Raw genomic sequence first — 27,569 nt, forward strand, 5'->3', positions numbered from 1 at the left:
ACAAATCAGAATTCAGTTGCCCACCGATTGGCACCTAGTTTCTCAAGTAGTGTAATTTTAGTAATTTAAAATTCTTGCTGCTGTCCTGCTGTGTGTCTGACAAAAAGCTTCAGCAATATACCTCTCTTTTTCAGACATATTTTGCCTTTTGCGTTAGAGACTACCCACTGAGCTAAGCCAGCAGAGGAAAGCTTAATAGAAGTTGCAATATTTATAACTTCCCAGTGCAGGTCCCTTCAAACGTTTCGGGAACCTAAGGAAGTAGAAGACAAAAGAGTAACTGCGTTCTTATTTTCTTTAAAAAACCTTTAAAATTATTTTAGTTATCTTGCCACCCAAGTCCCACTGTCCATTCTGGGACTTGCACTAAAAAACAGGGCTGCAATTGCTGGTCTCTCAACCACAGGGATGCAAAGATGGAGAAGCTGCTTTTGGAGCCAGCCCAGTTTTCCAAATATTCACCAAGACTGCAATGTCAATTCTGATTTCCCAACCTTCTCTATCAACCCAGCCTGTGTATCATTATTTAATGCATCAAATGCAAAGGAAGGCCATTTGCCAATGCACTGATAGGAATTTGTGTAAACATAGAATTTTTCTCTTGCAGTGTAACTTCCATGTTCTTAATCTTCTCCTCACTCCCATCCACCCCACAGGATGTAAACTATAAAGTAAAAGTCAAAACTGAGTTGCATATCCCCAATAGATCAAGTCCAAAATGAGTCTCACCCTCCACCAAAAGGCAATTATTTATATTCACATACAAGCAGAAACAGAACTGGGAATTAAACCTTTCCATTTGTCAGGAAGTTTTAAAGGATCCCTACACTTCTCAAGTTCCAACTGTCTCAGTCAGTTAAAGTTCACTCTGACATGGCTGATATAGCACATTCACTTGGCAGTGACTCATTGCTTATCTGTTTTGCTGTTCGGGAACAGGGTATCATCAGGGGAAACAAGTGAACACATCCCCACTTGATGGACTTGATGAACAAAGTCTAGATTGTCACTTTCTGTATAGTACTGAGAGAATGCCACACATTCAGAGTTATCATTATTTGGAGGATATCTTAAACAGACTCCACCTGCCCTATCAGTTGAACATTAAAGATCCTTGCAGTATATAAATAATGTGTTACGTCTGCCTGTCTGGTGTACTCCATCACAGGACGCAATGCAATTTCATAGCAAGACAAAGCCATTTTAAGATGGTACTTAGAGACAGTTAATATTTTCTTGATCTAAGAAGGCTCTGTAAATATTCTTTAGTGGTCCAACAAGATCAAAGATAATCCCAAGCGACCATTCAAAGAAGACTGGGAGTCTTGGTCAATATATTTTCCTTAATCAATATTGCTAAAAAATGGAAGATCAGACCATTTAGATTATTTCTGTTTCTGGGACCTAGCTGAGTGCAAATTAATGACCACAGTTTCAAAGTGTAATGACTACACATTAAACTACTGATTAATTGGCAACAAAGCACTTTGGGTTAGAACATAAAAACTGAGTATTGCAAATTTCTTTTTTCTTTATGACCAAGTGTGATACTCACTAGAAAGAGAGCAACAAGGACAGAACTCTGTAGGAAGCTGGGGAAGTGATTGCTGGCCCCATTGCTGAGATATCTGCATCATCGATAGTCACAGGTGAGGTGCTAGAAGACTGGAGGTTGGCAAATGTGGTGCCACTGTTTAAGAAGGGTGGTAAGGACAAGCCAGGGAACTATAGACCAGTGAGCCTGACGTCGGTGGTGGGCAAGTTGTTGGAGGGAATCCTGAGGGACAGAATGTACATGTATTTGGAAAGGAAAGGACTGATTAGGGATAGTCAACATGGCTTTATGCGTGGGAAATCATGTTTCACAAACTTGATTGAGTTTTTTGATGAAGTAACAAAGAGGATTGATGAGGGCAGAGCGGTGGACGTGATCTATATGGACTTCAGTAAGGCATTCAGCAAGGTTCCCCATGGGAGACTGGTGAGCAAGGTTAGATCTTATGGAATACAGGGAGAACTAGCCATTTGGATACAGAATTGGCTTGAAGGCAGAAGACAGAGGCTGGTGGTGGAGGGTTGTTTTTCAGACTGGTGGCCTGTGACCAGTGGAGTGCCACAAGGATCAGTGTTGGGTCCGCTACTTTTCATCATTTATATAAATGATTTGCGTGTGAGCATAATAAGAGGTATATTAAATAAGTTTGCAGATGACACCAAAATTGGAGGTGTAGTGGATAGCGAAGAAGGTTACCTCAGATTCCAATAGGATCTTGATCAGATGGGCCAATGGGCTGAGGAGTGGCAGATGGAGTTTAATTTAGATAAATGCTGCATTTTGGGAAAGCAAATCTTAGCAGGTCATATACACTTAATGGTAAGATCCTAGGGAGAGTTACTGAACTAGGAGACCTTGGGGTGCAGTTTCATAGCTCCTTGAAAGTAGAATCACAGGTAGATAGGATAGTGAAGAAGGCGTTTGGTATGCTTTTCTTTATTAGTCAGAGTATTGAGTACAGGAGTTGGGAGGTCATGTTGCAGCTGTACAGAACATTGGTTAGGTCACTGTTGGAATATTGTGTGCAATTCTGGTTTCCTTCCTATCGGATGGATGTTGTAAAACATGAAAGGGTTCAGAAAAGATTTACAAGGATGTTGCCAGAGTTGGACGATTTGAGCTATAGGGAGAGGCTGAACAGGCTGGGGCTGTTTTTTCTAGAGTGTTGGAGGCTGAGGGGTGACCTTATAGGGATTTATAAAATCATGAGGGGCATGGATTGGATAACTAGACAAAGTTGTTTCCCTGAGGTGCGGGAGTCCAGAACTAGAGGGCATAGGTTTAGGGTGAGAGGGGAAAGATATAAAAGGGACCTAAGGGGCAACTTTTTCATGCAGAGGGTGGTATGTGTATGGAATGAGCTACCAGAGGAAGTGATGGAGGCTGGTACAATTACAACATTTAAAAGGCATTTGGATGAGTATATGAATAGGAAGGGTTTGGAGGGATATGGGTTGGGTGCTGGCAGGTGGAACTAGATTGGGTTGGGATGTCTGGGCAGCATGGACGAGTTGGACTGACGGGTCTGTTTTTGTGCTGTACAGCTCTATGACTCTATGACTCTAAGTGGTGGATGTGGACACCATTACTACCTTTAAAAGATACTTGGAAAAGGACATGAGTAGGAAAGGTTTGGAGGGATATCGGCAGGTGGGACCAGTTTTGTTTGGGATTATGGTCATCATGGACCGGTTGGACAAAAGGGTCTGTTTCCATGCTGTCTGACTCTACGACTCTATGACAGACTTACTTTCCCTCAATCACACATTGCATTATCTTGAACTATTTATAAATGGCCTTCTACATTATGCAATTGTTAATCAATAATCAGCAAAACTTTGGGAAAAGTTTTACAAACTCTCACAACTTCAAAGAATGGATTATGTAAAATAGCCTGCAATTGCCCAATGGTAGACTTTGATTCACAAAGTGATTGGGGGGGGGGGGGGGGGGGGGGGGGGGGCGGGGGGCAGCAGGGGAATTTGTGTCAGCTTTACTTCAAGGACAACAGAGAGATAGAAAGATATTTTAACTGTCATTGAGCTTAACAACTTTTAAAAGGCAGCCTGCGTTTTAGGCTGAGACTGGGGATGGCGAAGCTGGAGAACCTGTCAGTTGTGGCCCACTCTCCTGGAGATCTACGGCTGGTAATCAGTAGTTTCTTTGCTTTCACTCTATGTATCTGGGCTCTCCCCTTGGGTGGCCAGATTATGCACTGGCTGAGATGCAGTGTGATAAAGTGTGCACAAATCGTATTGACATAGTTATTTTGACTGTTCAGTAAAAGAAAGAAAAAGCATTTACTCAAGGCATCAGAAATTCAATTGTGCCCAGATAATGGACATGAGGGCAGGTGGGGGTAGTAGGGGAGCTAGACACACACTGTCTACACCTGTCAGTGTCGTCCAGCTGTCTAACTGGTGCAGCCCTGAGGTATTCATCACCTGCACAGGTTTGACAGGGGTCTGGCTGACTGGTGCAGAATGCTGTTGAGTGTCTATTGAGGACATCTCAAGTAGAGGGCAAATTCTGTCAAGCCTTCTAGTATGCTCCAATGTGAAGACCATAACAACTTTAAATGTGAGAGCTACGGGAAAGTGAGTGGTACAAAATATGTTTTACACACGTGCCACCTGGTACTGTGCTAAAATGATTCGGGGGGCCCTTTATACAGGATATCCTGCCTTGCATACAGACAGGGGCTCAGGGAAGACAGGGCCACCATTAATAGGAATGGTTCCATTCCTCCACCTCCAGTTACTTGAAGTAAAAATCTTTAAAATCTCTCCGAGTGACTCATTTATTTAACAGGAACAGTTGTAGCAGTAAACATGTTTGCTACATTCAACAAGTGTGATTAGAGATGTGATGACAGATTCTCCCTCCATGAGATATAATTCACTGCTTTGGCTTACTTCCAACATGTCAATTTGAGGTCAGACCACAGCAAGTGCAGGCAAATAACACAAGCTAAAGTGCTTTTGAGTTGAGTTGACCCACTTGGCTGCATGCAGGTATTCCAGAGGTTTGTTGCAATGATATTTCCCCCTCGGGCTGGTTTCAATGCACCTGAATATCATACAAAAAACAACGCAGTGAAGGAAGAAATTATTTCAGATTAAGAGTTAAGATTTGGGGAAGATTGCATTGCAAGTTATTGCTTCAGGGCATTTGCATTTCCCAACAGCCATAAATTTGAATGGCAGCCAGTTCAAAAGTTGATTCCCACAACGCGTGGCGATAGATTACTACTGAATTAGATAATGTTCTGGGGACTCGGGTCTGAATTCAATTCAAAATAAATGTGAAATTAAGACTCAAATGATGACCATGAATTCATTGTCAATTGTCGGAAAAACCCATCTGATCCACTGATGTCCATTAGGGAAGGCAACTGCCTTCCTTACCTGGTCTGGCCTACATGTGACTCCAGACCCACAGCAATGTGGTTGACTCTTAATTGCCCTCTGGGTAATTAGGGATGGGCAATAAATGCTGTGAATAAAAAAAAGTCACCAATTGACTGTCATAGCTTTGCAGAAGGCTACCATGGGATGGCAGAGTGGCTCAGTGGTTAGCACTGCTGCCTCACAGTACCAGGGTCCCAGGTTCAATTCCAGCTTCCGGTGACTGTCTGTGTGGAGTTTGCATGTTCTCTGTGTGAGTTTGCTCTGGTTTCCTCCCACAGCCCAAAGATGGGCCGGTCAGGTGAATTGGCCATGCTAAATTGTCCATAGTGTTAGGTGCATTAGTCAGAGGAAAATAGGTCTGGGTGGGTTGCTCTTTGGAGAGTTGGTGTGGACTGGTTGGGCCAAAGGGCCTGTTTTCACACTGTGGGGAAATCTAATCTAACCTGCATTTTGTTAACATCTTTAACATGGTAAATCATTCTCAAGTCTTTGAGTCATCATTGTCTACAGGTTCAGCACCAGAGGACTGGAGGATTGCAAAGGTTGTGCCCTTTTTCAAGAACTGCAGTAGAGATGACCCAGTTAATTATAGATCAGTGAGCCTTACGTCTGTTGTAGGAAAAGTTTTGGAAAGGATAATAAGAGATAGGATTTATAAGCATCGAGCAAGCAACAATTTGATGGAGATAGTCAATATGGTTTCGTCGAGGGCAGGTTGTATCTCACAAACCTCAGTGAGGTTTTTGAGACGGTGACCAAGAATGTAGATGAGGGTAGGGCAGTTGACATAGTCATTAGAGTCATAGAGATGTATAGCATGGAAACAGACCCTTCAGTCCAACCCGTCCACGCCGACCAGACATCCCAACCCAATCTAGTCCCACCTACCAGCACCCGGCCCATATCCCTCCAAACCCTTCCTATTCATATACCCATCCAAATGCCTTTTAAATGTTGCAATTGTACCAGCCTCCACCACATCCTCTGGTAGCTCATTCCATACATGTACCACCCTCTGCGTGAAAAAGTTGCCCCTTAGGTCTCTTTTATATCTTTCCCCTCTCACCCTAAACCTATGCCCTCTAGTTCTGGACTCCCCGACCACAGGGAAAACACTTTGTTTATTTATCCTATCCATGCCCCTTATAATTTTATAAACCTCTACAAGGTCACCCCTCAGCCTCCGACGCTCCAGGGAAAACAGCCCCAGCCTATTCAGTCTTTCCCTGTAGCTCAGATCCTCCAACTCTGGCAACATCCTTGTAAATCTTTTCTGAACCCTTTCAAGTTTCCCATCTTTCCGATTGGAAGGAGACCAGAATTGCACGCAATATTCCAACAGTGGCCTAACCAATGTCTTGTACAGCCATGTTGTACATGGACTTCAGTAAAGCCGTTGATAAGATTCCACATGGTAGGCTTTTGGGGAGGATGCAGAAGCATGGGATTGAGGGTGATTTAGCAGTTTGGATTAGAAATTGGCTTTCTGTAAGAAGACAGCGAGTGGTGGTTGATGGTAAGTATTCAGCCTGGAGTCCGGTTACTAGTGGTGTGCCACAAGGATCTGTTTTGGGACCAGTGCTGTTTGACATTTTTATAAATGGACGTAGGCACAGGTAGATAAATTAGTAAGTTTGCAGATGACACTAAAGTCGGTGAAGTAGTGGACAGTGTGGAAGAATGTTGCAAGTTGCAGGGGGACTTGGATAAACTGCAGAATTGGGCTGAGAAGAGACAAATGGAGTTCAATGCAGATAAATGTGAGGTAATTCACTTTGGGAAGAATAACAGGAAGGCAGAGTACTGGGTCAATGGAAAGATTGTTGGTAGTGTGGATGTGCAGAGGGATCTTGGTGTCCATGTACATAGATCCCTGCAAGTTGCCACCCCGGTTGATAGTGCTGTTAAGAAGGCAGATGGTATTTTAGGTTTTATTGGTAGAGGTATTGAGGTCCGGAGCTGTGATGTCATGCTGCAACTGTACAAAATGCTAGTGCGGCCTCACTTGGAATATTGTGTGCAGTTCTGGTCGCCTCATTAGAGGAAGGATGTGGAAGCATTGGGAAAGGTGTAGAGGTGATTTACCAGGATGTTGCCTGGTCTGGAGAGAAGGTCTTATGAGGAAAGGCTGAGAGACTTGGGTCTGTTCTCATTGGAGAGATGAAGGCTAAGACGGGATTTACTAGAGACATACAAGATGATCAGGGGATTAGATAGGGTGGATAGTGAGAGTCTTTTCCTTGGATGATGATGATGTTGGCTTGTATGAGGGGGCAATACTGCAAATTGAGGGGTGATAGATTTACGACAGATGTCAGAGGCAGGTTCTTTACTCAGAGAGTGGTAAGGGCGTGGAATGCCCTGCCTGCCAATGTAGTTAACTCAGACAAATTAGGGGCATTTAAATAGTCCTTGGATAAACATATGGATGACGATGGGATAGTGTAGGGGGATAGGCTTAGATTAGTTCACAGATTGGATCAACATCAAGGGCCAAAGGGCCTGTTCTGTGAAATATTGTTCTATGTCCTATGCTCAAGATTCTTTACCTTGAGTTATCAACAGAATTTGGCAGTTAGTCACATAAGGAGATATGAAGATACATGATCCACAAGCTTGGTCAAACAGGGTCTCAAAGAGGCGACAGAGTTAGAGAGGTTTAGGGAGAGAGTTTAGAGTTTAGGGTCTAGCTGATTAAAAGCATGACTGCAGTGCTGGCAGCAACTCAAATTGGATATGCCAGTCAGCGACTGGAAGACTGCAGAGATTTTGGATGGTTTTATAGGGCTGGAGAGGATTACAGACTAAGGGAAACCAAGGTCAAAGGCATCTGGATGTGTATATGAATAGGGAGGGGTTAGAGGGATATGAGCCAAATGCTGGCAAATGGGTCTAGATTAGGTTAGGATATTTGGTCGGCATGGACGAGTTGGACCAAAGGGTCTGTTTCCGTGCTGTGCAGCTATATGACTCTACACTGCATGAGTGGCCAGAATGCAAGAATGGGAATATTCAAATTGAAATGCGTCTGGATTGGGAGTCAGAGTGTATTGGTGAGCATAAGGGAAATGTGTGACTGGCGTGACTGGCAATTACAGCCATTGCTTTAAGGTTTCCACTGTTACAAAGTATGGCTGGACTTACTTCAACAAACACCACTGCGTCAGAGTGACCAATGAACAGATGTCACCGCCAGTCGCTGGAATATAGTCCAAGCCTCTTGCTGACAAGAATTGGCAGAGAACTGGGTATAGGTCATGTGGTCACATCTGTGTAAATCTGTGTCACATTGTCTGTACCGGGGCACTGTCTCACACTTGCCCAGACAACAGTTCTGACCTGGTAAAAACAATGACTGCAGATGTTGGAAACCAGATTCTGGATTAGTGGTGCTGGAAGAGCACAGCAGTTCAGGCAGCATCTGAGGAGCTTCGAAATCAACGTTTCGGACAAAAGCCTTTCTGACCTCTCAGTTAAAAATCACACAACACCACGTTATAGTCAGACAGGTTTAATTGGAAGCACTAGCTTTCAGAGCGCCGCTCCTTCATCAGGTGGTTGTGGAGTATAAGATTGTAAGACACAGAATTTATAGCAAAAGTTTACAGTATGATGTAACTGAAATTATATATTGAAAAAGACCTGGATTGTTTGTTAAGTCTCTCATCTGTTAAACAACCACCTAATGAAGTAGTGACACTCCGAAAGCTAGTGCTTCCAATTAAACCTGTTGGATTATAACCTGGTGTTGTGATGGGGCTTTTGCCTGAAACGTCGATTTCGAAGCTACTTGGATGCTGCCTGAACTGCTGTGCTCTTCCAGCGCCACTAATCCAGGATTATAACCTGGTGTTGTGTGATTTTTAACTTTGCACACCCAAGTCCAACACCGGCATCTCCAAATTCTGACCTCTCAATGTCAACTGTGGCTCTCATCCACAGCAAATCCACTTTGAAAAATCCCGGAGACATGGTGTATCATTAGTTTGAATCCAAGGTGTGTTTTTAAAATCCTTGCTGGCGAGATATTCTGCAAACAGTGCTCAAATATAACAGAATTGTGTCATGATGTATAACCTGAGCCTGAGGCATTTGAAGTGAATAGGATGCAAGTATTAGATTAGATTACTTATAGTGTGGAAACAGGCCTTTCGGCCTAACAAGTCCACACCGACCCTCCGAAGAGCAACCCACCCAGACCCATTCACCTACATTTACCCCTTCACCTAACACTATGGGCAATTTAGCATGGCCAATTCACCTGACCTGCACGCTTTTTGGACTGTGGAAGGAAACTGGAGCACCTGGAGGAAACCCACGCAGACACAGGGAGAATGTGCCAACTCCACATAGACAGTAGCTTGAGGCGGGAATTGAACCCGAGTCTCTGGCGCTGTGAGGCAGCAGCGCTAACTACTGTGCCTCCATGCCGCCCCCTATGTGAGCACTGCTTGTTACAACAACATCAACATCCAGATGTGAATGGAGGGGACACGTCCTCCCTGTGGAACAAGAGGAAATGCCAAAGAATTGAGCATGAATTTAACAACAGAGCAATTTATTTGAAAACTTACAAATGGAGGAAAATTGCAAATTAGCTCAAGGTTGTAAAGCAATAGGTATACCTTCCTCTGTGAGCATTAAATCCAAAAGGAAAACTGCACCCTCACATCTAAACTTCAAAACGTGGCAATATTACAGAATCATAGAGCCACACAGCAGAGAAACAGGTGCTTCGGCCCACCATGTCTATGCCAGCCCACAAACACCAAACTACACTAATTCTGTTTACCTGCACTAGGCCCATATCCTACTCTGCCCTGGCATTTTATCCAGATTTGGAGGTGCTGGTATTGGACTGGGGTGGACAAAGCTAAAAATCACACAACACCAGGTTATTGTCCAACAGGTTTAATTGGTAGCACTAACTTTCATCAGGTGGTTGTACAGTATAAGATTTTAAGGCGCAATTAGGTCTCTGGCGCTGTGAGGCAGCAATGTTAACCACTGTGCCACCATGCCGCCCAACTGTGCCATTCCACACGCAAACCACTCTCTGTGTAAAATATCTGCCTCTCATGTCGTTTTTAAATCTCTCTCTACTCACCTTAGCAATGTGCCCTCTGGTCATGAAATCTCCCATCCTAGGGAAAAGACAACTACCATTAACCCTACCTATACCCCACCACCCTCAGGCAGCACGTTCCATACTTCTACCACCTTCTAGGTGAAAGAGTTCTTTCTCAGTTTGCATCTAAGCCATTTGCTGTTCTCCTTAATCTTATACCCTGTAGTCTTAGACACATTTGCCATGGGGAAAATACTCTCATGATCTACCCTGTCTATATCTCCCATAATTTCAATACCTCAATCAGATCTTCCCCCTTGGTCTCCTGTGCTCTAAGGAAAGCAAATCCAGTCTATCCAGTCCCTCCTTGTAACTGAGCCTTTTCATTCCATGCAACATCCTGGTGAATCTCCTCTGCACCCTCTACAGTCCAACCATGTCCTTGCAATGGTACTTCTGTAATAGCGCCTAATGGCTACCTGGCTTGCACAATGCACAAATACTTCAATGTAAAATGTGACAGGAAATCTGGTGTAGACCATTGTCAGTCATGGTGTCAGAGTTTAACTATGTTGCATAATTTGGCTCCGACTCTCCCTGAATAACTAATAATTCAACAACAACAGAAAGAGAGATTGCTGGAAAAACTCAGCAGATCCGGCAGCATCTGTGGAGTCAACGCAGAGCTAATGTTTCAAGTCTAGTGACCCTTCTTCAGAATTTCTGTTTATTTTTCAGATGTCCAGTATCCACAGTTTTTGTTTCTCTTTAATAATTCAGCCAATTTGTCTAAGAATAAATAGTTTTTCCATCACACGTTGGTGAATTACACTGCATACAGGAGCTGGTTAGGCATTATAATAAGCAATTCTTTCAGCTGCTTCTCTCTGAAGACATTTTGGTAAATCAGTGGTGACTGAACTCTCATGGTGGCATGTATTGTGCTTATGTTGCTGGTTTACAGATTGGTGTGGGGATTGCAGAGAGATTCGAGATTGCCAATTAGATACAAAATTGGTTTAATGGCAAGAGACAGAGACTAATGGTGGAGGATTATTTTATGGACTGAAGACCAATGACCACAGTGTTCCACAGCAGTGTTGCGTCCACTTTTGTTTGTCATTTGTATAAATGATTTCGCTGAGAATATAGAAAACATGTTTAGTAAATTTGCGGATAACACCAAAATTGGTGGTATAGTAGACAGTGAAGAAGGCTATCTAAGATTACAAAGAGATCTTGATCACTTGGGGCAAGAAGTGGCAGATGGAGTTCAATTTGGATAAAGGTGAGGTATTTTCTTAAAAAAAAACAAGGGCAGGACTTATACAGTTAATGGTAGGGTCCTGGGTAGTGTTGTTGAATAGAGAGACCTAAGGGTACATAATTATTTGAAGTTTGCATCACGCATGGGCAGGTAGGTTATGAAAGCGTTTAGAGCTGAAAAATGTGTTGCTGGAAAAGCGCAGCAGGTCAGGCAGCAACAAAGGAGCAGGAGAATCGACGTTTCGGGCATAAGCCCTTCTTCAGGAATGAGGAGGGTGTGCCAAGTAGGCTAAGATAAAAGGTAGGGAGGAGGGACTTGGGGGAGGGGCGTTGGGAATGTGATAGGTGGAAGGAGGTTAAGGTGAGGGTGATAGGTCGGAGAGGGGGTGAGGACGGAGAGGTTGGGAAGAAGATTACAGATCAAGAAGGCGGTGCTGAATCCGAGGGTTGGGACTGAGAAAAGGTGGGGGGAGGGGAAATGAGGAAGCTGGAGAAATTTGCATTCATCCCTTGTGGTTGGAGGGTTCCTAGGCGGAAGATGAGGCGCTCTTCCTCTAGGCGTCGTGTTGCCATGGTCTGGCGATGGACAAGGCCAAGGACCTGCATGTCCTTGGCGGAGTAGGAGCGGGAGTTAAAGTGTTCAGCCACGGGGCAGTTGGGTTGGTTGGTGCGGGTGTCCCAGAGGTGTTCCCTGAAACGTTCTGCAAATAGGCAGCCTGTCTCCCCAATGTAGAGGAGACCACATTGGGTGCAGCGGATACAGAAAATGATGTGTGTGGAGGTGCAGGTGAATTTCTGATGGATATAGAAGGATCCCTTGGGGCCTTGGAGGGCGGAGAGGAGGGAGGTGTGGCGCATGTTTTGCATTTCTTGCGGTTGCAGGGTAAGGTGCCGGGAGTGGAGGTTGGGTTGGTGGGGGGTATGGACCTGATGAGGGAGTCGCGGAGGGAGTGGTCTTTCCGGAATGCTGACAGGGGAGAGGAGGGAAATATATCCTTGGTGGTGGGGTCTGTTTGGAGGTGGTAGAAATTACGAAGGATGATACGATGTATCTGGAGGTTGGTGGGGTGGTAGGTGAGGACCAGTGGGGTTCTGTCCTGGTGGCGATTGGAGGGGCGGGGTTCAAACCCAGCTTAGGACAACACTCTCACAGACAGCCCCAGCTCAGGACAACGCTCTCACATACACCCTGCAGTCAGCTCTACCCCAGCTCAGGACAACACTCTCCCAGACATTGAACCCCGCCCCTCCAATCGCCACCAGGACTGAACCCCACTGGTCCTCACCTACCACCCCACCAGTGTTCCGGAAAGACTACTCCCTCCGCGACTCCCTCGGCAGATCCACACCCCCCACCAACCCAACCTCCACTCCCGGCACCTTCCCCTGCAACCGCAAGAAATGCAAAACTTGTGCCCACACCTCCCCCCTCACTTCCCTCCAAGGCCCCAAAGGATCCTTCCATATCCATCACAAATTCACCTGCACCTCCACATACATCATTTACTGCATCTGCTGAACCCGATGTTGCCTCCTATACATGGGGGAGACAGGCCGCCTACTTGTGGAACATTTCAGAGAACATCTCTGGCTCACCTGCACCAACCAATCCAACCGCCCCGTGGCTGAACACTTTAACTCCCGCTCCCACTCCGCCAAGGACATGCAGGTCCTTGGCCTTGTCCATCGCCAGACCATGGCAACACGACGCCTGGAGGAAGAGCGCCTCATCTAACGCCTAGGAACCCTCCAACCACAAGGGATGAATGCAGATTTCTCCAGCTTCCTCATTTCCCCTCCCCCCACCTTTTCTCAGTCCCAACCCTCGGACTCAGCACCACCTTCTTGACCTGCAATCTTCTTCCTGACCTCTCAGTCCCCACCCCCTCTCTGGCCTATCACCCTCACCTTAACCTCCTTCCACCTTTCACATTCCCAATGTCCCTCCCCCAAGTCCCTCCTCCCTACCTTTTATCTTCGCCTGCTTGGCATTCCCTCCTCATTCCTGAAGAAGGGCTTATGCCTTAAACGTCGATTCTCCTGCTCCTTTGATCTTGCCTGACCTGTTGCGCTTTTCCAGCAACACATTTTTCAGCTCTGATCTTCAGCATCTGCAGTCCTCACTTTCTCCTATGATAGCGTTTAGCACACTTACTTTCATTCCTCAGACCTTTGAGTGTAAGAGTTGGGACGTCATGTTGAGGCTGTGCAGGATGTTGGTGAGGCCTCTTCTGGAATACTGTGTCCAGTTCTGATTGCCCTGTTATAAGAAAGATATTATTCTGAACAGGATTCAGAAGAGATTCACCAGGATGTTGCTGGGAATGGAGAGTCTGAGTTATAAGGAAAAGCTGGATAGACTGGGACGTTGTTCAATGGAGTGGAGGAGGGTTGAGGGGTGACCTTATCGAGGTTTATAAAATCATGAGGGGTATAGATGACCAGGATGGGATATTTCAAGACTAGGCGATATATTTTTAAGGTTAGAGGAGAAAGATTTAAAAAATATGAGGGGCAATTCTTTTACACAGGGAGTGGTTCATGCGTGGAATAAACTTCCAGAGGAAGTGGTGAAGTGGTGGATGCAAATATAGTTACAACATTTAAAAGACATTTGGATAAATACATGAATAAGAATTGTTTGGAGAGTTATGGGCCAAGCGCAGGCAGGTGGGATTAGTTTAGTTTGAGATTATGGTCAGCATGGACTAGTTGGACAATAGGGTCAGTTTTGTGCTGTATGACTTTCTGACTCTGTGACTAGTTAGGGAAGGGTGAGGCCATGGAGGCATTGTAAGGCAAGGATGAGCATTTTAAAGTAATGGAATATAGGGGTGATTGCAGAACAGACCTTAATGTGTGTACTGACATGGATAGCTGAGATTGTAAAGATGTCAGTTTATCAAGGCTAGTATGCAAGGAGCCAAGAGAACATGAGAGACAGGTTTAAACAGATATTTGGATGCCAGAAATACATTCTCAGTTTGGTACCCATACTGTGTACCAAATTCATATAGTCTTGACCAATAGCACCAGCTTAGAGCATGTAAATGTTTGTGGCACACATTACACACGAGACATTACATGGGTCTCTGCCAAAGCTGGAATGATGAGTGACTGTAGCAAAGGAAAGGCTGCTATTTCTCCTTCAATCACAATCAGTTTTTTTTTTGCGGATTAGAAATAGTTTGGGGTATGGGCGCAGTCTGAATTTGCTTTCGGAGCTGAAATTGAAAAATACATTCCATTTTGCAATAATAAAGCATTTTTCTTTCATTGTGGGACAGAAGGTAAGACTAACATTTCCTACAATCTTAGGGTGTAGCTAAGTATTTTACATCGTACTCATTATCTTAATGTGGGAAAATATTGCACACTATTTGTACACAGCTATGTGATAATGGCTAGATAACAATATATTGGTTGAGGGATAAATACATCTCATGCTGTTCATGGAAGTAGTGTGTAGGATCCTTTACATTTGCCTGAGGTGGAACCTCTGACACTTTCTCAGACCCAGCATGGGGAGTGTCAACCTAGGCAAAGTGTCTGGAGTGAGGCTTTGAACCTATGACCCTCTGCACGAACTTTCCTTACCGGTATTGGCTATAATGCGATTCCGGCCATGTTTAAATGGCATGGCTCTTGCGCGCTTTTCTTATAATGGGAGAACATACGAGAGCGAAACTATAGGGTTATATCAGAAATGGCTGTACACAAATTAAACCTGTCGTCTCTAGAATTTAGAAGGTTAAAGGGTGATCTGATCGAAGTCTTCAAAATATTAACAGGAAAAGACAGAGTAGGTATAAAGAAATTATTTCCACTGGTTGGGGATTCTAGAACTAGGGGACATAGTCTGAGAATTAGGGCCAGACCATTCAGGAGAATTGTTAGGAAGCACTTCTACACCAATGGGTAGGAGATCTTTAGATCTACCACCAACAGCAACAGTTGCTAGATCAGTTATTAATTTTAAATCTGGGGTAAATCTTTGTTAAACAAAGATATTAAGGGATATGGAGTTAGGCCACAGATCCGGCATGAACTCATTGAATGGTGGGACAGACTCGAGGGGATGAATGGCCTGCTTCTGTTCCTATGAAATCTCAGCATGGTGATTCTGTAATAATTGGGAAGGATTAGACCTTTCTCAAATACATTTTCTATCCTCTCTCCACAGGAGAAACGTCCAATCCCAGAGCCAGGTTTTAATGGTGAGTCTTCTGACCATTGTATGTCTGCAGTTGGCCTCAGTCTTTAGTTTCTGTTGCTTTCTACATTTTAGCAAAACCACCATTGTTTTGTAAGTGGCGAAATAATTCAGGGTTTAAAGGATGTCACATTCATAACATGCACCAATATCTTAAATAAAATTGATAAATGGGATTCATAATTGGTCATTTCATAACATCAGAGAATGATTTGCTGCATAATGAAGCCATTTGGCCCATTGACCTAATGCTAACTCTTTAAAATAGCAGTCCTATTGGTTTCACTGTCTTGCCTTTTATTTACAAACCTTTCCCCCTTTCAAGTGTTTGCTTATGGAAGATAATTATTGAATCAGATTCCACATTCATCTCTGGCACTGCAATGCAAACTGTAACAGTGGAATAATAGTTCACCTTATCTTCCCTACTGCCCTTTCACTAATTGCCTTAATTCGTTGTTCTTTAGCTGCTACCAACACCTTCTCTTAATAAACTCTATCAACATCCTTCATATTTAAAGTTGCAGCAAGTTGGAATGTTTATAATGATTGGGCTTGTAATATTCTGTGCCAATACTTGGAAGAATAGAATATAGTTCCATAACACTCCTGTTATTGTGACACAGATTTGGGTGATATTTCCTGAAGCTAGATTTAGAGACATGGGGCATTGTATGGGTGAAATTGTATGGGAAGATTGTGGAAACTTCAATTTATAAAAGTACACACAGGTATTAAAAATCCTTCCTCAATTAAACCAGTGCTCATGCAAGTTGATGAATGATGAAAGCAACTCATCTCCTCAACAGATCTCTCAGGAGATATGAGCAATCCTGAGCTGGTGTTGGATTACCTTGTGGGGTATTAATATTCATTGCAGATTGCATTCAAGTACAAAAAATGTTGTCATTCTCTTGACAAACAGTGTGTGGACTCACTGACATCCACAAGGCAAAAGTGAGGATTGCAGATGCTGGAGATAGAGTCAAGATTACAGTGGTGCTGGAAAAGCACAGCAGGTCAGGCAGCATCTGAGGAGCAGGAGAGTCGATGTTTTGAGCAGGAGCCCTTCATCAGGAATGCTCATGCTGCCTGACCTGCTGTGCTTTTCCAGCACCACTTTAATCTTCACTGACATCTACAGCCTTGTCCCACACAAATATGTGCTCTGTTCATCAAGGTTTGATGTTTTTCATTGCAATAGCGTTTTTCACCACCCCAGGCCACTTGAAAGCACTTTGTAGCCAATGGGAGTACTTCTGAAATGAGGCCATTGTTGTAATGTCAAAAATGCAGTAAATGCACAGAAAGCTCCCACAAACAACAAGAAGATCATGGGGGGGGGGGGGGCTAAAAAAAAGAACTGTGGATGCTGAAAATCAGAAACAAAAACAGAAATTACTCTCAAGAAACTGAGCAGATCTGGCAGCATCTGTGAAGAGAGAGCAGCGTTTAACATTTCAGGCCCAGTTCTGAACTTGGGTCACCAGACCCGAAATGTTAATTTCTGCTTTCTCTCCACAAATGCTGCCAGACCTACTGGGTATTTCCAGCAATTTCTGGACTTGTGGGAATAATCTGTTTTTCCAACATGGACTGAAAGATATCGGAGACAATCTTTGCTGAATTAATGCCATAGGATTAGATTAGATTAGATTACTTACAGTGTGGAAACAGGCCCTTCGGCCCAACAAGTCCACACCGACCCGCCGAAGCGCAACCCACCCATACCCCTACATCTACCCCTTACCTAACACTACGGGCAATTTAGCATGGCCAATTCACCTGACCTGCACATCTTTGGACTGTGGGAGGAAACCGGAGCACCCGGAGGAAACCCACGCAGACACGGGGAGAACGTGCAAACTCCACACAGACAGTTGCCCGAGGCGGGAATTGAACCCGGGTCTCTGGATCTTTAGCATCTGCCCAAGAAGGAAGACAGGCCCTTCATTTAGCATATCATCCAAAGCCTAGTGCACCGCCAATGCTGCCTGCCCTCAGTACTGCAGTAGTGGATCGACCTTGATTTTTGCACATACATCCAAAAGTGGAACTTGATTCAAGCATTTATTGTCTGCCTGTAATCCTTTGAGAAGGGCAATACTGCCCATGACATGCCCATAACGGGCCTTGGGATGATTTACTGCAGTAGAGGCCCTTTACATGTGCCAGTGATTGTTTTTGGAATAAATTTAGAGGCATAGAGATGTACAGCATGGAAACAGATTCTTGGGTCCAACACGCCCATGCCGAACAGATATTCTAAATAAATCTAGTCCCGTTTCCCAGCATTTGGCCCATATCCCTCTAAACCCTTCCTATTTATATACCTATCCAGATGTCTTTTAAATGTTGTAATTGAACCAGTCTCCACCACTTCCCCGACAGCTCGTTCTGTACATGCACCACCCTCTCCATGAAAAAGTTGGTCTGTAGTTCCCTTTTAAATCTTTCCCCGCTCATCTTAAACTTATGCCCTCTAGTTTTAGACTCCCCTACACTGGGGAAAAGACCTTGGCTATTCACCCTATTTATGATTTTATAAACCTCTATAAGATCATCCTTCACCCTCCAACGGCCCAGGGAAAAAAGTCCTAGCCTATTCAACCTCTCCCTATAGCTCCAACCCTGGCAGCATCCTTGTAGATCTTTTCTGAACCCTTTCAAGTTTCACAGCATCTTTCCTATAGCAGGGAGACCAGAGTTGTAACCTCATTGGAAAGTCAATGAAATGGGTAATCCAAGCAGATGACTCGATGTGGTGTAAGATATCTTGAGACAGATTGTTAGTTCTCATAACTTCATCTGTTCCATATTTCTGTTGGGTTTCAGGTGAGCTGGTAATCTGATTTGTGAAGACAGAAGTAACACTAGTTCAATCGAACATTGAAGGATGCTAATATTTATCAATATATTAAAGATGTATTTTTACCAAAGAGTACATTTGCCAGTCCCTCATCAACCTTCTATGCTGTATGTTCAGAGGTGCTCCTGAAGATGAATGCAGTTGGCATCTGTGCCACAGACGTCCATTACTGGCAACAAGGAAAACTAGGAGATGCCGTCATAAAAAAGCCCATGGTCCTGGGACATGAAGGCTCGGGGACTGTGGTTAAAGTGGGATCAGGCGTACAACATCTCAAAACAGGTCAGTGTCTATCTAAAACTCAGAGAAAGTTAATGAAATAACTGCACAGAGGCAGGTATACCATCACCAAGTCACCTTTTATTTACATGTAGTTTGTAGTGGGCTCTGATCAGCCAGTTCAGAGCCATACCTTAACATGAGAAGACTCTCTGAATCCCTTGTTTATCACTGTCAGTCAGGGCTCCCTGATTGGCCCAGGTTAACAACCCCAATCAAGGATCTTATTGTCAATGAGATCCACCTGGTTCTAATCACTGCGGGTAAACTTTTAAAAAGTTAAACTTCTATTAAACTATAGCTTGAGGTACAAATGGTCGTAATCCTCATCCATGCAGATCATTTTCTCGTTATGTACGGAAAGAACTAGGGAGGAGGACATCAAAAGAATTTGCTGGTGACTAAAATGCCATTCAGGTTGCTGGAAGACTTATTCGAGTTGATGGAAAATCTCTGGTGGGGGGGAAATTCAGAAAAAGGAGGCAGAAATACAAGATTATCACAAGCCCGTTCCATTCAGGAGCTCATTCTGAAAGCTCTTTGTCACACAGAGGGCAGCAGAAATCTGGAGTTTTGTTATGTTATCTGAATGGTGGTTGGGAATTTAAGACAGAGATGGGCAGCTTTTATTGAGGGAAGGATTCAAGGAAGCCATTACCCTCTAGTACTTCCCCAGACACTAAAGACTTCAGTCAAGAAATGTCCACTACCTCCTTTCTTTCAGGTGACAGAGTTGCCATTGAACCTGCTTATCCATTATTAAATGATGACTTCTGTAAATCAGGACGCTACAATCTGTCTCCGAAAATGTTCTGCTGTGCTACTCCACCCTACGACGGGCACTTGTCCCAATACTATGCCCACAATGCCAACTACTGCTTCAAGTAAGTACTGTGTGACATGCGATTTGATGATGCCTGGTCATTGTCACCAGTTGGATGGTTTCCTCATTTGGGATGTTTTTAAGGAAAAGCTCAGTTGAGGGCAGCAAACAACTTGTAATCCTCTCTTGAATAAATCGAAACAATGCAGACGATGGAAACCCGAAATAAAAACAAAGAATGCTGGAGAAACTCAGCAGGTCAGGCAGCATCTGCAGAGAGAGGAACAGAGGTACAAGGAAAAAAAATTGACGATTCTAAAGAAGGGTCACTGGACCCGAAGCATTAACTTTGATTTCTCTCAACAGATGCTGCCAGACTTGCTGCGTTTTTCCAGTAATTTCTGTTTATGTTTCTGATTTCCATTATCCACAGTTCTTTCAGTTTTTTGTTCAATGAAAAACAAAGGTAATGTTTTGAAGCTGATATGTCTTTTCAAAAGCTGCGACTTGAAGTGTTAACTCTGTTTCTTTCTCCACAAATGCTGTAAGACTTGCTGAGTTTCTCCAGAATTCTCTGCTTTTATTTCAGATTTCCAGCATCCACAATTTTTTTTTGGATCTGTTTGCTGACTCCAAAGCACTGCATTAATAAGAGATGGTTATTGAATATTGAGTAAAGTTTTACTTTGTTTTACACTTTATTTACATGAACCTATGTAGAATATTTTCACACTACACTGATTTATTGGCAGCCATTAATTTATTATTTTAACCAAAGCATTGCCAGTTATTTCCTACAGTATTAAGCTAGATTTTGGAAAGTAACAGTTCTCCTTTTCTTTACATTTTATTTCTTAGTGAGTTTTGAGAAGATTTGTAGCTCAGGTTGAGGTTCTGGATGTAGGTTTGCTCGCTGAGCTGGAAGGTTCGATTTCAGACGTTTCGTCACCATACTGGGTAACATCTTCAGTGAGCCTCCGGATGAAACATTGATTGGTGGAGCTCATTTTCTATTTATATGTTTGAGTTTCCTTAGGTTTAGTCTGTGACCCTATACACAGCTCCATTAAAATATTATTATTAATTAATATTTGCAACAATATTTGTGAGATGCTATTAATAACAGGCAGGCTCCTTGGAATCAGCAAACATAGTGTTTGCTTTTTTATAGGCCAGTGGTGGTGTTTGTATTTCTGATGGATCCCCTCCTAATTTACTTCATTTCACTCCATCAGAGTATTTCATTCTCCCATGTTATGGACCAGACCAGAACCCCTCAATATATTTTAAGAAGGCAGCCGAGACCCTAATTTTTTCTTATTTCAAAGAAGAATGTAACTTGACTGTTCCAAATGCAATGTGACTCAAGCAACTCAATGTTAAGCACAAATTATAATAAAACACAATCTGTTTAAACACTCAAGTTAAAATAACAACCAAAGGAGGCAGAATTTAGAATTAACTCTATTGGGAAACTTAACAGAATTATCCGTGCAATAACTATGACTAATGAGCTGCGCCAATACAGTAAAATTGCCATAAACACACCCCTTGGCAAAAAGAAAAATTCAGACACAGATTCTCATATGTAGTTCTCACATCCAGGAAGAAAAAAGCATCTTGAGAAAATTCAAACAGAGTAGCAGCCAGGAGACATTCACTGAAGTTTCCAACTCTGATGAGACCCCAAAGGCTTCTGATGTTACTGAACAAACCAAAATCCAGAATCTTAATTTTAGAGAGCTGGCCACATCCATTCAGGCTGCAAAAAGATAAACCAAGTTGTTTACATTGCCCCAGACTGCTCTGTACCTCTGCCTTACAACCTCTCTTAAAAAAAACGACAAAATAACTTCCCAAAAGCACATCATTGTCACACCCCTATGCATTCATTTAGCTTTCCATTAACTACATTTAAACTACTTGCCTTTCTCTAGCAATGTGTTCCACATTATTGTAATATTCCAGTTCTTATTGTGCTGCTAAAGAATATTTACAGACTCTACTAAGGTAAGGAGACTGTTTATTTAAGAAATATCTTATTGTGCCTTCATTTTGTCAAAAGGCTGCAAGTGGGAGAAAATCCATGTGACACTATCTCATTTCCTATGGTGATGTATCATTAATGTATCATACAGTCGGACTTAATATTCTTTATATTCTTTACAACCAGTTCCTGGGCAATGTTCTCCAGTTTATTACAGAGCCACTGGGATACCCCAAATCGTCAAGCTCCCAAGCTCTGCTTCTTTATTCACCTGCCCCTCAGTTGGTTGAAACAAAGTTCATTTTGAAAGAACCCCTTTCCTCATGGATGTCTTTCAGACAAATGAATTTATGTTTTAAAAGGAGCCAATTTGACCAGGGTTTTATGAATGAGTGAAAAAATTGAGGTACTGAACGCAAGAAGCAATGATACTTCATCCCATGTACACACAGATTCAAAATGACAGATGAGTCCAAAACAAGATGAAAGTTAGAAAAGATATATGGATCAGTCTCTGAGTTCCTTGAAGAACAGATGGAGAGGTGTTGTGGCCATTCTGTTTGGTGATACTGCGAGCACTAAGGTTGATAGTTGAGAACTGATTTCAAGATGCTTGAATTTGCAGATCAGCTGAAATAGTCCTGTTTTATTACAAATTTGTTTTGACTTATTTTCTGGCTTCCATCAAAGAGATAGAGAAACTTCCTTTTTACCTACAATGCAGGGATGACTATGGGGTTTTCTCAGCTATGGCGATCACATCACATACCTTCAAACACAGGCACACACAGATCAGAGTTCAAAATGGTTTTTAACCCCCAATCTTATGTGTTCCTGAAAGATGAAAACATAAACATGCTCTTGACCAGACTGCTGTATTTACTCCCATCATGTTGACAGTCTGAGATAACTCACAGGAGATTGCAGTTCAGTTTGGAGTATCTTTCTCCTCTTACGTCCTTCCCTTGGAAGTTTCCTTGATACCCTTTGGGTATGACATTCCATGACTTCCTTCAAGGCTGAGAAAGTCCCCACAGACTTTCCATGCAATCATTGAATTAATCTCAAAAACAGATTAAATAATTCTGTTTGTGATCCAGATGTGTGCACCATCATCATGACAATGTGACAATACAACAGTTGTCATATTCAAGATTACCTACTTCATAGTTAGTTGAGTTTAAAGTTAACTTTTGCACCTATGCTGACAGGTTCAACAATCCTGCCATTCAGTAGAATCATTGCTGATCTTGTACCTCAACTTCCTCCTCTATCCTTAAATCCCTTGATTCTCTTTGAAATCCAAGAGTCTGGAATATCCTCAATGACTGAGTATCCCAACTCTCTGGAATAAGGAATTCCAAACAGCTGAGTGAAGACATTTCTCCCCACCTCAGTCCAAAGTGACTGGCCCCTTACCCTGTAACTCGAGGCATCTCTAGTTCTAGAGTCTCACGGTAAATGCAAGCAGTTAAAGGCATAGACTCAGTTTATCGAAAGAAGGGTGTAATGCATGTGATTCAAGTTGTTTCTGTTTCAGGCTTCCTGAGTGTGTGAGTTCTGAAGAAGGTGCTTTCATCGAGCCTCTCTCAGTGGCAATTCATGCCTGTCATCGAGGCCGAGTGAAACTAGGCAGCAAGATCCTGATCTGTGGAGCAGGTAAGCATCAATTGCTTGAATGTCATTTGTGGCAGTGAGAAAGGGTTGAGTCATCTGTGATTAGGTAGCTTTGGTGGTAAGTAGTTATCGTGCGGCCAAGCGTTGTCACTCAAGGCAGTGTGAAAACAGTCGCCATGTCAAGACTGACCTGCATCCCTGCTTAATTATTCAGGGCCCATCGGACTTCTCAATCTGCTGGTTGCCAAAGCGATGGGTGCGGCTCAGGTGGTGGTCTGCGGTAAGACTCAGTTTCATCTTTCTCATCCTACTTGACTTTACTGCCAGTATTTTTCATAATGTGGAGGTGCCAGTGTTGGACTGGGGTGGAAAAAGTCAAAAATCACACAACACCAGGTTATAGTCCAACAGGTTTATTTGAAACCACAAGCTTTCAGAGCCTCACCCCTTCCTCAGGCAGCTAGAGAGGCAGAATACATCGGACACAGAATTTATAAGTAGAAGATCAAAGGGTCATACAGCTTTTTTAAAAACTACTTTTGTTGAGAAAGTTTTTCTTTACAAAATTAGAAAATTACAAAAATGTAACAATCTAAAATTATAACGATCATTACAATGAACAAACTACTACTCTACTCTCCAAAACAAATCAAAACTACAAATCAATAAATAAGTAAATAAATAATGCCACTCAGCGCAACCACTCCGAAGCTCCCAATCTTTGGGACCATTAATTATTATACCTGTATATATTTACGATTCTTCCTCTCAGGGCACAAGGCTCACTAAACCTAATCATCATGGCTAAACAAAAGCCCTATTTAAAATGGCAGACAAATCTGCTTCCAGGTAATTCAAAAAGGGCTGCCATGTCTTATAAAAATGTCCCATTTTATGGTGCACCATGTTTGTGAGGAAATCTAAAGGGATGTGTTCCATAATTAACTCATGCCACCCTAACAGACCTGGAGCGTTCTCAGTCACCCAGCTCATCAGAATGTTCTTCCTTGCACATTAAGTGAGAATGTTAAATAGCTTTTTCCTATGTGAATTTAAGGAAGATAATTTTGACAAGCCCAAGAGAGACCGGGACTGGCTTAACTTTGGTCCCCAGGACCCTCTCTATTCCTCCTGCCACAGCACACCAGTACCTACAAAGCTTGTGGCATGTCCATAAACATTGAGTGAGGGTACCTATGCTTATTTTACATTTGGGGCACATTGGAGAAGTTCCCTTTTTAAATTTCACAAGGTGATCTGGGGCCAAATTAACCCTATGAAGAACTTTCAACTGCGTGGTGTGCGTTTTGTTACAGATTGCGATCATTCTCGCGTTCTTCCAAATATCCTCCCATCTCTCTGAGGGGATCTACACTCCCAACTCTTGCTCCCAGACCTCACATAGTCACTCAATATCTTTCGAGGCACCACACCCCAGTAGGTGGTAGTACTAACCAAGAGAATGCTTGTGGCATGAATCAGGGTCATACAACTTCTGCGAATATATTGAAGAAACCTAGATGGCTCTTAATACTTTTATCAGTAAGAATGGAGATGCAGGTTTTGATTGATTAATATGTAAATCCCAGAACGTCTTTGAAGTCACTGCCCCAAGATAACTTCAGATTTTATCAGAATATAGGTAACATCTCAGGTCAGACAATGCACATTAGGTGTGAGGCCTTGTTTTGAGTCTGTTTCTGTCACAACTTGGACTCAGATCGAATTTTTTCAGGGGAAGGTTTCCATATCCCTCTGCTTTCTTCAGTCTGAATCTAGAACAGCAGCCTCATGGAATTACGTTTGGTCATTAATCTGTCGCATCTTGATGAACCTGGTAACCGAGCCCTCATTCAGAATGAGAAAAGGATCAGGGTCATTTACAATCCAAGGGAGTCAGTGAAAAGAGGTGAAAACAAACTCCAGCTCTCTTCACTTGTTGACTATTCTGAGCTTTATGTGGACTTGAATTCGACTTGTTTCAAAATTTGAGACTGTTTTTCCAGAGTGGTGAATGACTGTATTACATTATAGTGTTGCTGTGTCGAGATGGACAGGTTTAATTTTCAACTTGTAATTTAATTGTTATTATGATCTTCTATCCTCAACCATTCTTTCATTTGGGAGGCATGGCTTCATGGTATTGTCGCTAGACTATTAATCCAAAGATCCAAGTAATGTTCTCAGGACCCGGGTTCAAATACTGCCATGATTGATGGTATAATTTGAATTCAACAAAATTCTGGAATTGAGAGTCTACTTGATGACCATGAGGTTATTGTTGATTGTCGTAAAACCACATCTCATTCAATAAGGAAACTGCCATATTTACCAATCTGGCAGACATGTGACTCCAGACCCTTAGCAATGTGGTTGTCTCTTAATTCTGTCTGGGCAATTAGGGGTGGGCAATAAATGTTGACCTGGCTAACGATACCCACATGCCATTAAAGATTTTTTTAAAAAAAGTGTTAACGTGTTTATAAAGGGGCAAAAGGGTAGTGCCCCTACCTCTGAGCCAGAAGCACTGGGTTCAAGTCCTACTGTAGGAACTTACAGCCCATGAATCACAGAGATGTGATGGGCTGCACTGGCATTTCAAATGAGCACCGTTCTCCACTACCAGTCTTCTGCTTTCCATCATACCCTTGTAAATTATTTTTTCCAAAGCCTTCCTGGAAAGTGTGTCCGTTACGCAGCCAAACAGGTTAAGTGTTAATCTGTAAATGATCCAACACATACTGCAGGTAGTAAGAGCAGGAGACTGTCCTGGCCAACAGTGTCATGGAAAAATGTTGGATCCTTTATTACTGATATGCTCCAGACTACAGCATACTTGTTAAAGTGTCTGTCACTATAGCAGCTCAGCATCCTAACGGGGTTGGTGGATGTGTGGTTGGCACAGTTGCCTAGACAGCCAGTGTAGATCAGATTGGTCACAACTGCATGGGGTTCAGTTTCCATCCCAGCTGAGGGTACATTCAGGATGTGCCTCCTTACCCCAACCCGTGGTGGAGATCATGGCACTGAATGTCAGGGCTGCTTTCAAGCAGACAATAGAAGAAAAAGAACATCTTTCTGCCAAAAACAATGCATCTCTGTTAGACAAAGCAAATCTGCATGAATGGGTCTGTCAGTCAACCCCATTTCCAGATTTTGACTCAGAAATCATGAACTCATTCTGTGGCATCATAATAGCTCTTCATCGCAACAATTACCCACTTCCCTTTTACGGTGTGGCCTTGAACTTTCTGTATGTCTACCCCAAGCAATGCATGTAACTGAGACAAATCAATTGCAGGGGCTAAATGATTATGGCTATCAGTGAGGTGCACCTATCATACAATACTCACAAATCTCCATGATCTATTACAGGTTTATTAATCATTGTTTTGACTGAATACATCTCTTGCCCTCTATCTCCAACAATACTGACACAGCCCACAAGTCACAAAGTTTCCTGAAATTTGCCTCCCTCATATTTTATGTTTAACCTAAAATGAAGGATATCCAAGTACATGATATTAGAAGAAAAACTGACATCATCCCAGTGAAATTTTAATTTTAATTTTAGATTTTCTTTTATAATTGCTTTATATTTACAGCGTCCCTTTAAGATGTTGCTAAATATCACTTATTATAATTGTGTCTGAAACTCGCTGCCAGAGGTGGTGGTGAAAGCAGACACAACAGCAGCATTCAAGAAACACCTGGACAAATACATGAACAGGAAGGGAATAGAAGGATACGGATCCTGTAAGTGAAGGCAGTTTTAGTAAGGAAGGGCAAAATATGTCTGCACAGACTTGGATGGCCAAAGGGCCTGTTCCTGTACTATATTGTTCTTTGTTCTTCAGTTAATTTGTTGTGATTGCTCAAAAGAATGTAAAGAGAGTTCAAAAGGTTTTGTAGCACAATGGTTGTGTCCCTACCTCTGAGGCAGGAGGCTTGGGTGGCACGGTGGCACAGTTGGGTGGCACGGTGGCACAGTGGTTAGCACTGCTGCCTCACAGCGCCAGAGACCTGGGTTCAATTCCGACCTCAGGCAACTGTCTGTGTGGAGTTTGCACATTCTCTCCGTGTCTGTGTGGGTTTCCTCTGGGTGTTCCGGTTTCCTCCCACAGTCCAAAAATGTGCAGGTCAGGTGAATTGGCTGTGCTAAATTGCCCATAGTGTTAGGTGAAGGGGTAAATGTAGGGGAATGGGTCTGGGTGGGTTGCTCTTTGGAGGGTCGGTGTGGACTTGTTGGGCTGAAGGGCCTGTTTCCACACTGTAAATAATCTAATCTACTCCAAAGCTGCATAGTAACACTTCTGAGCAGGTTGGTTATGGGAAAATATTTTTTAAAAGTGTTGGGTACTTTACCTTTGAGCCAGAAAGGATTAATATCCAGCCACATCTGACCAAGTTGATTAAAATGATAAAGAGCTGGGCTCTTAAGGTGCAGTGATAGTGTCCCTGCCTCTGAGCCAGGAGGCTGGA

At 43.0% G+C, this 27,569-nt stretch overlaps 1 protein-coding gene across 2 annotated transcripts in view; it reads left to right on the forward strand.

Annotated features, from left to right (window-relative positions):
• Positions 1-27,569, forward strand: part of LOC140458588 (sorbitol dehydrogenase-like) — a 67,476-nt gene that overhangs the window by 19,967 nt on the left and 19,940 nt on the right. The window contains exons 1-6 of one of the 2 annotated variants that reach the window (XM_072553344.1): positions 3,547-3,702; positions 15,483-15,516; positions 18,499-18,663; positions 19,385-19,544; positions 23,011-23,129; positions 23,302-23,367. In XM_072553344.1, the coding sequence (XP_072409445.1) occupies positions 3,646-3,702; positions 15,483-15,516; positions 18,499-18,663; positions 19,385-19,544; positions 23,011-23,129; positions 23,302-23,367 (601 nt within the window). In that variant the 5' untranslated portion in view covers positions 3,547-3,645. Of the gene's footprint in view, positions 1-3,546; positions 3,703-15,482; positions 15,517-18,498; positions 18,664-19,384; positions 19,545-23,010; positions 23,130-23,301; positions 23,368-27,569 lie in introns of those variants that run through there. The other variant, XM_072553345.1, reaches the window with a different exon arrangement.

The sequence above is a fragment of the Chiloscyllium punctatum genome, chromosome 33, assembly GCF_047496795.1.
Source record: "Chiloscyllium punctatum isolate Juve2018m chromosome 33, sChiPun1.3, whole genome shotgun sequence".
NCBI classification, from domain to species: domain Eukaryota; kingdom Metazoa; phylum Chordata; class Chondrichthyes; order Orectolobiformes; family Hemiscylliidae; genus Chiloscyllium; species Chiloscyllium punctatum.